The sequence below is a fragment of the Aethalodelphis obliquidens genome, unplaced genomic scaffold, assembly GCF_003676395.1.
Source record: "Aethalodelphis obliquidens isolate GAN/ISIS:26980383/991018 unplaced genomic scaffold, ASM367639v1 scaffold36, whole genome shotgun sequence".
NCBI classification, from domain to species: domain Eukaryota; kingdom Metazoa; phylum Chordata; class Mammalia; order Artiodactyla; family Delphinidae; genus Aethalodelphis; species Aethalodelphis obliquidens.
The window spans coordinates 4755715-4770677 of NW_020837980.1; the positions used below are offsets into that span (position 1 = coordinate 4755715).

Consider the following 14963-nt stretch of genomic DNA (forward strand, 5'->3'; position numbering starts at 1 on the left):
ACTTTGACACTTTGGGCTCACATTTCAGGGAAAAACTCTTATCTTTGGGCACAGCACAATGCTTAATCATCTAATTCTCTTAGCGAATGCTACCTGAGATGGTTTATGTCCTTGCGATAACCAGGACAAAAACAGAATACAGTTCTAAATGTGGAAATCTATAACTTGAACATCACCAAAATAGATTATTAGCTAATTCAGTTTGGAAGGATTAATGTATCAAATAGTTTTATGTTCAGATGATTATTCTGTTATCTTTAAGGATAACTCCATGGGAAAAAAGTATTTTAGCAATATAAGAATTTATTATTGTGCATGGTGGGTGTTCCTCAAATATTCACAGACTGATCAGTGTCAATCTGTTCCAAATTACTTCAGACCACAATTACTCTATGTCAATAGCATAGACTAATGTAACCCCAAATGGAAGAAGAAAAAATCATTCTGTGCTGGTAGGGGTAGAAAGAGACGTGTAGATTATTATATACTCTTGATATTTCTACAGCTTTCTGGATCTTAGTTTCAGTGACCTGTTATGCTTCATTTTCATCTAAATCATATCTGAGTAACTTGTAAAATATCCTATCATTTAAAATTTGATGACAAAGAGTCAACTGATTTTAAATGTGACCATAACATTATGTTATTGGCTTGTTCCTGAATTAAAAGCCCTTTTCCCCCTTTTAAACTATGCTGCATTTCAAGTCAGTGGCCTGCTTGCTTTAATTTCTTATTTAAATTTGTAAGAGAAACCTAAGTAGTCATTAACATTTAAAGATTCTTGATAAATATTATTATAATATTTAGGGGAAGGTATAAATTAAAAACATCATCATCCATGGGTGTAGAAGTTTGAGTAAGAAAAAACTTTTTAAAAAGTATTAAAAAATAATAATAACCAAATAAGATTTGAAGGTCTTTTTTATTACACTGAGAAATTCCCAGAAAAGTACAAAGCCTATGAAAGTAGGAGCATTTCAGAAAACAAGACAGAATATTTGCATACATTTGTAATGATATTTTAGTTTTGATGTTTGAAAAAAAAAAACAACTCATGATTTCACATTGAAGCACACTGCTCATGAATTAAGTACTTCTGAAGTACTTGGGAAAGTATTTCACACCTCTTATATTTGAACCCGAATCCCTATAAATGGCTAAGTTATATTCTCTTTCTAGAGATTAAGTTCATGGTATGATTCATAAGAAAAATGATTTTATTGATTCATAGTGACTTTGAAGAAAAGAAATAAGAAATAAGCACATTACACACATATATTCCTTTAAATGGTACATCAGATCAAAGTTGAATTAATTTAATAATCTTTAGTGTTGTTAATTGTTACCAATGAAAATACATAGATCCCACTACAGAAAAGAGGTTTGGTAATATCAGAATGATTCTCTGTCATATCAGTGTTTTACATCTAAGTTACATAGATAAATAGGTGATGTTGAAAACCATGCTGTTTCTAGCCTCAAAATCAAATAAATGTATGATGACATCCTAGAATCTTATCAAGTCATTGTGAAACAATAAGTAAAAAATATTTAGTATTTTTGCCAAATACAATGTTAACAGGGCACCAGAGGCTATAAAGTTTACTTAGTTAACTTTTGGTAATCTGGTAATTTTCAATGGTTTTGGGGTCACATCATACTTTTTGTTGCTGTTACTACTACTGCTAATAAAATAATAGTAAATGTAAAGGAGAAAACAAAAGAAAATAAATTAGATCTCTTGTAGTTCTTCTAAATACTGTTTTGGTTTATCCTTGAAGTGGAAATCAATTTTCCAAGGTTTGGAAAGAAAACAAAAGCATCTTTATAATTCACAGCATGTATTTTAGAGGTCTAATGATTTATCCATTGCCAGTGTGGGTTAGGTTGTCACGTTCTCTTTATTCAATGTCAACTGGTTCCGTAGCTATTAAAGCACTTAACTGTTTCTGAGCACAAGAGAGGAACAGTTCCAAACTGGACAGGCTTCTTTGGCGGATGACTTGATCAAGCTGTTGATTTTTTTTAAAGAGAGAGAGAGAAAGAGAAAAAGAATATACTTAGTTGAGGGCTAAAGAATATTAAGCCCACTAGAGAAACCTTTTCAGATGATGATTTAGAAAATCAAATAGTGCTTTAAACTCAGAGACAGTGCAGTCACTATTTCTGGCCTATCATCTAAGCTGAGATGATAATCATTACAATTTTATAATTGATGTTGGTATTCAGTTATTGGAGAAATACCATAAATCTGATCAGAGTGGTTTCAGATAATATAAAATAGTATAAAAATACCAGTTCTTAATGAATATACAGACTAGACATCCACAAATATCATAAAAAATATAACAGATGCAAAAAACAGAAGAAAAACATGGTATAGAAAAACAGCATAATTACTCCATGCATAGAGTTTAACTGGGACAAAAGACAGGTGAGGATATAAACAATTTCCTGAAATTAGAGAAAGTTCTTGGGAAAGGTTTAAGAAACATGTGATATTGTTGAAACAAATTTGACTTGGTTTTCCCGTTGAGTTATAGATTTTTTTATTAGGATTGTTTTAGTGTATCAATAACAAATACAGTGAACAAAACCATAGAGGCTTAGTAATAAAAGTCATATAACAAAGAACTTTCTGGATGGTAAGGATTATTGGATACATCAAAAAAGGGTTTCTAACTCTTCTGCCCTAAAAAATTGCTCATTGTGTAAAAATAACCAACGACAACACATTACCTACAGGTTATAGAATGGAGGAATTCAAAAGAAAGCCAGATAAATTCCATTTCATGATACACACCTGTCATATTTATGTAAAAGTTGACTATTCCTCCTACATGCTCCCCCCAACATGAAAGAAAAAAGACAAATCCAAACAAGAATTCTCTATTAAATTACACATCCATAATCCATTGAATTCAAAATGACTGAAAAAATGAAAGATTAAAATTTTGAAGTATCCTAAGAATTAATTAAAAAACAATATATTATATTGAGCAAAATCCTCATGTAAAAAGATTGAAAACTACTAAGACTCCCTTCAATTCTAATATTTTGGGATTTTAATGTACATAAAGAAGTAAGATTCCTGTTTATCCTTTTTTCACATGGGTTTTTTTTTTTTCTTCCTCTCTCAGATGATACCTTTAGGTGAGTATATACCTTCTGCTTACAAGTCTCTATCAAATAAGACAGTTCATTACAAGATAAACCCCAGGTAAGCAGAGAGTTGTCTGTCTTGCTGACTATCGTACCCCAGCATCTAGAAGAGGGTCTGGCCACATGTTCGACATTCAATAAATATTTGCTGAGATTGACTGAATCAATAAATACTTAACCCGAATAGAGCAAGGCAATCTACTAGGAAATGATAGATGCACTTTTAATTCTAAAAGTAAAAACATGCTTAACCTAATTTAAAAGCTATGTAGGAGACTAAAGTTGAATTTTTTAATGTTTCATTTTAATACACATAAAACAGATTGAAATCTAATTATTTGCGGTTTTATAAAATTATTTTGCACTTGGTCCAAATTCAAATAGTACAGAAGGGTATACCAACACCTTGGTCCGGTCCATTCCTAGTGGTTTCTGTCTACTTTGGGTGTTTTCAAGCATTTAAAGATAGGTTTTTAAAAAATATTCGGTCAAGATCTTGTAATTGTTAACTATGGCAGGGTTCACATAATCACTTTCTTCCACTGTCATTACTGGAAATTTTTCCTATTTCATTTTCAAGAAACTGCTTGACTGCATTCCATGATTTATTTAGCCACTTTCCCGTTGATAGACATGTAAGTTTATTCCAATTTTGTCTTGTTTATGAAGCAACAAGGAAATTTACAACCTGAGTGCACTCCCTTCAGAAGTTGTCCAAGGGTTTCTCTTGGACAGATTCTAATACATGGAATTTCTACATCATAAGATTTGCATATTTTATTTTATTTTTTTAGATGCAAAAATAATAATGATATAATTGCGGTTGAACATATGTTAGTATGTTCACATGGGCGCTGTAGGAAGAATAGACTAGGAGAGGAGCAAGACAAAAAGCAGAGGTTCAATACACAATGCCGTCAGTAAATATGTGAAGAATAAATGAAATTAATGAAAAAATGTCTCACTAAGATAAAAAGTAAAATTTCTGACACTTCTAAGTCATTGACATAAAAATATTAGTCAATGGACTGATTAGACACATACTTCTCTCTTAGATGCCAAAGTATCTGTAATTCATTTTTACTGCCTGTGCAGTTGTTGTTTTCAGTGTTCCAGAATCCACGGAGTAATCCGCAACATTCTAGATGGGGAAAGCCAGCCTTTTGATTAGACAGACACCTAGCCAGTCACCCCTCTTCATCCATTCATGTCCAGTGCTTCTTTTACTTATTTATTTCATTTTTTATTGAATGAAAGATTCTTTAAATCCTATAGTGCTTTATAATTTCAAAGTTTCACACAGATGGTTTCATATAATCCCTTTTTTAGTTCTACCCCTACACTGTCCCTCCCCCCTTCTCCCTCTCCACTGGTAACCACTATTTTGTTTTCTATATCTGTGAGTCTGCTTCTTTTTTGTTTTATTCACTAGTTTATTTTTTAGATTCCACATATAAGTGATATCATACAATACTTGTCTTTCATTGTCTGATTTATTTCATTTAGCATAATGCCCTCCAAGTCCATCCATGTTGTTGCAAATGGCAAAATTTAATTCATTTTTATGGCCGAGCAATATTCCATTGTGTGTGTGTGTATATATATAGATATATATCTATATCTATATATATACACACACATACCACATCTTCTTTATCCATCACCTGTTGATGGACACTTAGGTTGCTTCCATACCTTGGCAATTGTAAATAGTGCTGCAATGAACATTGGGGTACATGTATCTTTCTGAATTAGTGTTTTTGTTTTTTTGGTTATATACCCACCTGTGGAATTGCTGGGTCATATGGTAGTTCTATTTTTAGCTTTTAGAGAAACCTCCATATTGTTTTCCACAGCGGCTGCACCGACTTGCATTCCCACCAACAGTGTAGGAGGGTTCACTTTTCTCCACATCCTCGCCAACATTTTTAAGTTCTGTTCTTTCTGATGACAGCCATTCTGACAGGTGTGAGGTGATACCTCATTGTGGTTTCAATTTGCATTTCCCTGATGATTAGCGATGTCGAGCATCTTTTCATGTGCCTGTTGGCCATCTGCATTTCCTCTTTGGAAAAATGTCTATTCAGTTCTTCTGCCCATTTTTTAATTGGGTTGTCTGTAAGCACTTGCATATTTTAAACTGTGATAGCTATTACCAAATTGCTTTCCAGAGTGAGAGTACCAATTTATCAGTCCCATCTGTAGGGTATGGGAGGGCCAGTTTTCCCTGTGTTCTTTTTAAACAGTTGCATAGTTTTCCATTGTATATTTATAATTTTATATAATGGATTATTTTATTACTTATTTAAAAATTATTCTATTGATAGACATTTGAATTGTTCCTTATCTTTTGCTATTATAATCAATGCTGTAATGAACACCTATCAACACAGACCTCTGTATACCTATGCTAGCATATCTTATAGAAACTGCTTGAGCCAAAAAATGTCATCTGCAATGCTACTTCTGTCATAAATCAGGTTTCCACATATGCATGAATCTGTCTTCAGGCTCCCTACTCTAACTCCATAGACAATTCACCTATCCCTATGCAAATATAATGCTGTCTTAATTATTACAACTGTATAATAAATGTTAATATATCACACATTACCTACCATATTACCAATCATACCATCAAATATTTCAGAAAAATATAAATTAATAAACACTTGTAATAAAATTGAATTTAAAAAGGAAACAATCAGAATACAGATAGTTCAATACCCTTTTTCTCATAAAATGCAAAAACCAAGCAAAATTTAAAAGTATATTATTTTGAGTTACATCAATAGGCAATGTAACTTTTCTTTTTAAGGCCAAGGATATTATGAAATCAAAACTGAGGATAGGGCTTCCCTGGTGGTGCAGTGGTTAAGAATTCGCCTGCCAGTGCAGGGGACATGGGTTCAAGCCCTGGTCCAGGAGGATACCACATGCCGCGGAGCAAGTAGGCCCGTGCACCACAACTACTGAACCTGTGCTCTAGAGCCCGGGAGCCACAACTACTAAAGCTCGCGTGCCTAGAGTCCTTGCTCCGCAACAAGAGAAGCCATGGCAACCATGAGAAGCCATGAGAAGCCCGCACAACCGCAATGTAAAGTATCGACCCCCCCATCCCGCTCCCTCCAAGGGGCGAAGAAACAAAGACCCAATGCAGCCAAAAATAAATAATAAATTAATAAATAAATTTATTAAAAAACACACAACAGGATAGTTGTATTTGGAAGATGGAATCAGGATGAAATATGTTGATTCATTTTGGAGGTGGCTTCATGGGGGGTTGTTTTACTATTATGGTTCATAACATGCATATATATATATATATATATATATATATACATACACACATACATTAGATATAATAATTCAAAGTCTTTTAGAAGCCACACCCCAAACAATCAGGAATTCAATTAAAAACAAAATTGATTTAATATCTTAGAATTTATGAACGTTAGATAGAGGAGAAACTTCTCCTTTTGATAGCGTATAGCACAAACTCATAATTGCACAAACTAGCAATCAACCTGCGATTGTTGTTAAGTAACAATCCTCTGGGTTATGCATCAGAATGAATATCCTGTGATTTCTTAAAAAGCAAGGATATGTACAAGGACAAAAAAGTTTGAGAGATTTCAATTTAAACATACCAAGCACTCCCCTTGTCTTGTTTGTGTTAAAGGTCACCCTGGAACTAGAAACCATAAGATGATGGATGTACTGACTTTGGGTTTAGGTAGCTAAACTTCACATCTTTCCCCATGCCTCCCCAGAACTGTCTGAAGGCAAGAATCCACTAAATAAACAGGAGGTCAACACTTTAAGGGGCAAGAAGGTGACTGATACTCTGTGAGGAAGAAGATAAACTGGGCCATTTCAGATCTAAGATTCCAATTCGGTGGGTGCTTTCTGGGCATGGTATGTAAGATCACGTCTATGAGAGGGACACTTGAGACCTTTCTCTTATAGTTCAGGGACAATTCCTCTCTCTGAAACAAGTGCATCAAACTGATGTTCTTGGCGAATTCCTGAATTTCAACAGTTTCAGTTTTATTAGGCATGACCTTATTATCCTTTATTGAGGCAAGAAGAATTTTGGCAAAATATTCTTTTTGCACCCTTGAAGAGTGGGACTTAGTTCTGTTTTCGTGGCTTTCATCTCAAAGTGAATCAAAGATTTGTATTCTGTGACTTCACGCTGACAATGTTATGTCCAGGGTAGCTGCAGCAAACACTGGCTGTAGGATTTACAATCTCTTCATAACAGTGTAGCTCTAACTGCTTTGTCTTCCCTTCTATTTACTGTTGCTTCAGGTGCTGTTCAGCTCTTTCAGATACCTGAAAAAAAAACCCTGGAAATTCTGAGGCTTCTGAAACACACACCTGGGCTTTATAAATCTTTTTTTCCCTCTTTGTCATCTCTTCAGTTTGCTAGCATACTGCTGAAAACCATTTAAAAGCATACATACTACTTATTAAAAGTTAATATTAAGCTTAGGGGGTAAAAAGAAGACATGACTTTCCAATAATTTCCTGTATTAGATTTACCTTTCCATTAGTATTTCATGCCGTAGCAAAAGAAAAACAAAGCATCTCTAGACCTTAGCTTTTATTTCCTATCACCAAAACACAATATGATGCATGGTGAACTCATACTGGTCAAGAGAGCAAAATTCAAATTCAGCTACAGAAAAAAAAAAAGGCTTATTTTAATGGGACTGTTAAGAACACTGTTTACATCCCAGAAAATCTGATACATTGTTTTTGAATATATATATGTATATAAAATATATGTATATATAATTAATATATATATTAAATATTAAATACACAGTACTAATTGTGATTTCAATATCTTCTGGGCTTTCACCAATAAGATATACCAGAAGATGTGAAAATATTAGGCCTACCTTTATCACTGTTACTTTTCCAACCTGCCCTCCTACATATTTTAAACTTATGCTTAAAAAGAGATATCCAGCAAATCCACTGATAGAAAATTACTCATAAACATATGTTTTATGTTTAGTAATATGTTTAATGGATTCCATTTTCACATTCACTAACAAGGTCTTTCGTGGGCATTGAAGAAAGGTCAAGTATGATGATCCGGAACTGTAATTACTCAGGCGGATTTCCCAGTAGATGTAATACCATTGGGTAAGAAGGACTATTTACACCTTCTGATAAGAAGTGAAATAGTTCTTCAGTTTTTATTGCAACGCTGCCCTTTTAACAGTGCTGCTCGGGTATGAATGCCTTTATTTTTCTGACTTTATATGCATCCCCCACACATACACACATATCCACAAGCTGTTTCATTTACATGCTTGAGATTGAGCCAATCCATTGATTGATTGGTCAATCAACTGACCAGTAACAAAGTTAAGACTGCCACTAGTAGTGCATTATTGCTCTGAGCCCCCAAAAAGTATACATATAGGACTTCCCTGGTGGTGCGGTGGTTAAGAATCTGCCTGCCAATGCAGGGGACACGGGTTCAAGCCCTGGTCTGGGAAGATCCCACATGCTGCGGAGCAGCTAAGCCCGTGAGCCACAACTACTGAGCCTGCGCTCTAGAGCCCGTGAGCCACAACTACTGTAGCCCATGCGCCTAGAGCCTGTGCTCCACCACAAGAGAAGCCACCACAATGAGAAGCCCGCACACGGCAAGGACGAGTAGCCCCCGCTCGCCACAACTAGAGAAAACCCTCACGCAGCAACGAAGACCAAACACAGCCAAAAATAAATAAACAAATTTATATATATAAAAAAAGTATACATATAGTGTGGCCTTGTCCTTAAGAAGTATATAATCTTTTTGAAGAGACATACACAATCATTAAAGAACAATTATGTGATGATATATACAGTAAAGACTGAGTCCAGTGGAAGGTCAGAATCGGGGAGAGATCATTGCGGGAGAATGTAGCAGAGAAAACGTCACAGAGGTCGAGCAAGATTTGAAGAGGACTGGAACAGAGTACCAAGAGTGTCTCCTTAAAGAGGAGCAAGATGTGGAAGAAATTCTAGGAAAGCAGATTAGCAGGAACAAAGACCGTTTAGTGACACTGAGAAAGGAGGTCTGAATTTAGTGGAGTTTAGGAGTACTCATATATTCTTTCATTCATTCATTTATTCAAGATTTATTCAGTACCTACTATGTGCCAGGCACTGTTTCAGGCACTAGAGAAATACAGTGGTGAAGAAAACAATTCTCTGCTCTTATATACTTTACAGTTTACTTTAGTTTATATTTTAGTTTGAGGAGACAAATTAATATTCTTCAGGTAGAGATCAGTATTATAAAAAATAACAAAGTAGGGTAAAGGATTTGACAGGGACAGAGGGGACATCTTTTGGGTGGGATGATTAGAGAAAACCAACCATGCAAAAGCATCAGGAAAGAAAGTTACAAGGCAGATGAAACCGCAGAAGGAAAGTCCAAAATGTGGGCTCAGACTTGGCTTGAATGAGGACTGGCAATAAATAAAGAAGACAGGAGCAAAATGAGCAAGGTGAGGGGAGGACTGGTAGGAGAGAAGATCAGAGAAGTAGACAGTGGCCAGAGCGGGAAGGGCGCTATAGGTCATCGGAAGACTCTGGAGAGTTTTGAGCAAGGGTGTGACCATATTCTATGTCTGAAAAATATCACACTTGTAGGGAGTTCTCTGGTGGCCTCGTGGCTAGGACTCGGCGCTCTCACTGCCACGGCCTGGGTTCCATCCCTGGTTGGGGCACTGAGACCCTGCAAGCCGTGCAGCACGGCCACAACAACAACGATGACAATCACACTTGTACTGGGGACAAGAGATTGTTGGGGGGCAAGAGCAGAAGAAGAAAACCCAGTTAGGAGACTTTCGGTCTGGGGAAAATATAAAGTTAATCAGACTGTTGGCAGGAGAGGCTTAAGCAGCAGGTCAGGTTTAAAATATATTTTTAGATAGGACCAACTTGAGTTGCTGATGGATTAGAAGTATGGATGAAAGGAAAAGAGAAGTAGAAGGTGATTCTTAGAATGATGGTGCCATTTGAGTTATGATGAACTGGAGGGAATTTCGGAAATGCAGGATAAAAAAGATTTCTTTTATACTTTTATATAGCTTTTGTGCTAATAATAAGCATTGTGAATTGCCAAAATGGCTAGAGCATCGGTAATGTTTCTCAAGCTTTTAAACCTTGGAATTGTGTGCGTGTGTGTAAAGCATTCTTTGGAAAATACACCACAACTCAATTTTTCTTGAGAACTCCCCTAGACTAAAAACAGACTGTATATATAGGGAGAATATTATACTGGTTCAGTTTCCCCTTAATAAATAATCATGGAATTTTACTGGTAAGAGATTTTGAGACTGCTTAGTCTAACATCTACATTTTACAGTTGTGGAAAACTGATACACTGAGTTGTTAACAGACCAATTTCACAAACCTAATATGTCCTCCTACACATAAAAAATATACTTCTTCAAAATACATTTAAAAGTATTAGCCTGAGTTTATCTTTGCTTAATAAACCCTATGTATCAAGTAGATTCTGTGCCCTCACAATTTGACAATGGACATTTGACAATGGACAGATAGGATTCATCCCTAGAGTACGAGCACTATGACCAGAAAGGTGCTGACAGCCATTCTGGGTGAGATGATATAACTATCCTTTCTCTCAATGTAGCCATGAAGGAAGTAGATTATGAATCAATTTTAGAACTTAATATGCATACATACTCATAATGGGCTGGTTCGTTTTATGAACAAACAATAAGGACTCATAGACTTGAAGATGATTGTTATTCTTGAGTGGTGATTCTTTTTATTGTGACATCTAAACATTTCTGCTTTAAATACCACCATCTTTACCTTTATCCTGTATCCTCAAATTCTGCATTTCGGCCTAAGAAAATTTAGACTTATCTGTAATATTACTGTAGCATTAATGGAAGTTCTATAGTATCTGTCTTATTATGGGTATACCAACCATAAAGAGTTTCTCTTTTAAAATAGTCTTTATATTTTCAGATAAGTAATAAATACTCTTTTCTTTATATTTGCAGAGAAGTAAATCTGACTGCAAGAGGGATATATTGTATATAAAGCTGAAGTTGAGATAGAACATCCCCTCTCTGGGAATATAACTATGTCATTATTGTAAATCATGTTGGAAGAGACTTTGAACCAACTTGAGGATAATAGTGATATAAATACATTTTTAGAATGACTCTAACTCTAAAAGATTCAATATGATCAGGAGAGTGATTTGAACTAAGGCAGTGCCAGTTGCCTGGACCTGAACTTCTGAAAATGTAGACCTGACCTCTTTACCAAAACATTCACAGGCCATCACGTCCCATGAAGACTCTCACTCCGGAGTTCACATCTCCTACTCTCTTTGAGAAACTTTTTCAACTTTGAAATATATTTCAAGTCTATCTGACTATTTAGTTAAAAAATATCAACATATAAATTAGTTGTGTAACTTTCCACCAAGCACAAGATGAATTACAGATGCTCTTTCAGAGTAAATGGAAAACGGGTATAAAGAGTCTTAAACCCCATTGGCCACAACTAAAGAACTGTGAGTTTTGCTTTGTTTTGTTTTTGTTTTAAGATGTCTTAGGGTAAGTCAATTCTCTGTTTTTGAATCATCTAAAATAAGTTCTACATATTTGGGCAGTTCTGCCTTTTTATCCCAAACTACCATAGAATCCACTGGGAAATGGGAATACTCATTTTTGCTCTTCACTAAATCATCTGGGCAGCACAAACCAATATGTATTCCAGACCTTAATGTGCAGGCATACCACCTTGGAATACAATCTTATTCGATCTTATAAGTTAAGCAACAGCAGTTGGCCAGAAAAGGATGCACTGTGGTAGTGAGTGAATGTAGACACTAGACTTTCTAGTATAAACTTCCATATGTGAGGTTTAATAAATTTGAAAAGAATATAATTCTGGTAACAACTGCTTTACTCCGAATTCAGACAATTTCCAAAACATTTTTAAAAACCACAGATTTAGGAAAATTTTAGAAAGAAAAGGTAACTAAAATTGTATAGTAGAATAGTAATTGTACAGTAATCCCATCTTAGGGCTCTGATCCATAAGGTTGTATTTACCTATTAATAAGTTCCATATCCTACTTTGTAGAGTTCAATGGCAAGAATTTATCTCAAATAAAAAATGGATTGATTCTGGCAAGACAGACTAACTGATTTTAATATGACATTCCACATAAAGTTTTTAATAAAATTTGTTACATGCTCCCAAACCATGAATAGCCTTGTTCTACATTTTTTTAAGACCTTGGTTAGTGCAAATATTGCAATCTGTAGGATGGCCTTTTGTAAATTAAATAACATAAAAATCCCAAACAAATATTGTTAAGTAACAAATTGTTCAAGTACAACAAACACAAACTCTTGTATTTTCATCAAGTTTTAAAGATTTTAGCAATTCTTTTGTGTCAACCCAAGGAACAATATCTGCCAATTACTCTCTGTAGGGCTCTTCTGTTTTGATTTTCAGCAATTTAAATTTCACCTTATTTTGAAGTAGGAGAAAGAATTACATGACCTCTTGGGTTCTTGTCTTCCTGTGCTATCTTAAAATTCTCAGATAACTGATATATTTTGCCTTTTTATGTTTCAATGTACAAAAGCATGCAAAGAACTGTACACAAGGCTTATTTCTGAGCTCTCTGCACACATATATTGCAGTTGATTTACAGGGCAAAATTAACAGTCCTGGATGGAGTCTGATCTTCTCTTGTTTTGAGAACAGTGTTACTATTATTACCTGCTATGCACAGGTGAATCTACTTATTGTGTTGTATTAGTTACCAATTACTGTGTAACAAATCAACCCAAACCTAGTGGTTTAAAACAAAAAACAAAAAATATTTATGGTCTCCCCATTTTTGTGAGTCAGGAAACTGGGTGCAGCCTGAGTGCCTCTCACACATGGTCTCTACTGAGGGGTTACGATCAAGCTGTGGCTGGGTTGCAGTCAGCTCAAAGTCCAGCAGGGGAAGAAGCTGCTTCCAAGCTCACCGAGCGGCTGCTGACAGGCCTCAAAACATCCACTTCCAACAGAGCTCACGTGAGCTTCTCCACAAGGGTGCCTAATAACACGATAGCTGACTCTCCCAAAGCAAGCAACCGAGAGAGAATGAGAGCACGCCAAGAGAGCAAGACAGCGCCCAAGACAGAGGCCATGATCTTCCCAAAAGCCAACTTTGCTTCGCCCAGCCCAGGCTCAAGGTAAGGAAATTACATAAGTGCAGGGCATCACTGGAAAACCTCTACTGTGCATTATCTCATCTTTATTCTCCTGAAACTCTGAGTGAGGCCACTAAGGCTTAGAGATGTTATGACTTGCCCAAGTGGCAGGGCCAGGATTCAAATCCAGCTGTGTATCACACTAAGCTATTCTCTAAACCACAACAGTACAGTGCCTTCTCAGATAAGAACTTCAGGTACGGCTGGGGGCTTTGGCACAGTATCTGTTTTGCTATAAATATGTAGGGGTTTATTGCATTGTGTACACTTGTGCAGAAACTTGTCAAGATGCCAAAATCCCTCTAGATATCGTCTTTAAAACATGTAATTATCTTCTCTTCCTAAAAGGTAGGTCCAGGAAGGTTTCTGTTGTATTAACATACAAATGCTTCCCTGAAAATGCAACAGAAGCATTTAAAGAAAAACTGGCACATCAAATACATCACATATGCCTTAAAGAATCTGTAAACCTCGGTGGCTGTATATAAAAACAATTGATTACTTCTTTCTAGGTCCATAACGAAAGAAAGGGGAAATGTTCATAAAGGCACTGTGTAGGACAGACCTCACCTTGGGGTACCTCTGAGGCTTTGAGAATCTGTGCTTATCTTCGTTTCCACTACTGAGAGAAGGGGCTATGTGCCCAAGGGTGTGCTGCTCTGCAGCTGGGATGCACACCTGATTCCCATTAGGAAATCCTCAGTATTCAAAATAGAACCAATGGAACAAAGAAACATTTAATCAAATGGAAGTTAGTGAGAATAGACTTTTTTCCTCTCATTTTAAATAGGGCTGCTCTTCTTCGTCATTCAGGATTTTACAGTGTGTACTTGATCACTGAAGCCTGGAAAAAACACACCACCATCTGTCTGGCACATTTTAAAACAGATTTATCCTACTGAGTGAACCAAGTGGGAAAGCACCTGTCAGTCCTCCTAAAATCCCAGCTGGATTGAGAAATGTAGGAAAACCCTAACCTTCCTCCTTGTAAGCAAGTAAAGGAGGTTTGGTTTAAATTAAGAAAGCTAAATTTGGATATTATTGCCTAAAAATGGTAATAGCACCTGCTCAAAGAGAAGATGCTGAAGAAATTTAACACTGGACACCTTCCAAACAGAAGATATGAGAAGTCAGGGATTATGGCAAAGCTTGAGAGTTCTTTCTCCAATATCCACTCTTCTTTCTTACCAATAAAATTACAGTTTAGTCCTAGGCAAAATGGGAACATCCTCCAGGTATCATTCCCTTATTGCTGCCAGGGGTAGCTAAAGAGACGTGAGTGCAAGTTGTTGGGGAGGAACTCCAAAACAGCTCCTTAAAAGTGGGACAGACGCCTGTCCCGAATTTTTTTCCCTTTTTGGTTCTTGCATCTTTCCTTTTTCCTCTATCACAAATGTGTTTACTGGAGCTCCAGCTGCCATTCTATAGCACTAATCATGTAAGCCAGTGCTACAGATTAAAAAAGTACAAAGTCAGAAGGATCCTGAATCTTTTATGATTTTGCTAAGCTTCCGTAGCTTTAAA

General features: G+C 35.9%; 1 protein-coding gene across 9 annotated transcripts in view; it reads right to left on the reverse strand.

Annotated features, from left to right (window-relative positions):
• The window catches only part of CCDC91 (coiled-coil domain containing 91), a 406785-nt gene that overhangs the window by 30577 nt on the left and 361245 nt on the right, over positions 1 to 14963 (reverse strand). For 5 of the 9 annotated variants that reach the window (XM_027129336.1, XM_027129350.1, XM_027129340.1 and 2 more), the window contains one exon: positions 904 to 2012. The exons of 2 other annotated variants lie outside the window; for them this stretch is intronic. In XM_027129336.1, coding sequence (XP_026985137.1) covers positions 1902 to 2012 — 111 coding nt within the window. In that variant the 3' untranslated portion in view covers positions 904 to 1901. Of the gene's footprint in view, positions 1 to 903; positions 2013 to 2803; positions 2837 to 14963 lie in introns of those variants that run through there. 2 more of the 9 variants (XM_027129347.1, XM_027129344.1) reach the window with 2 other exon arrangements.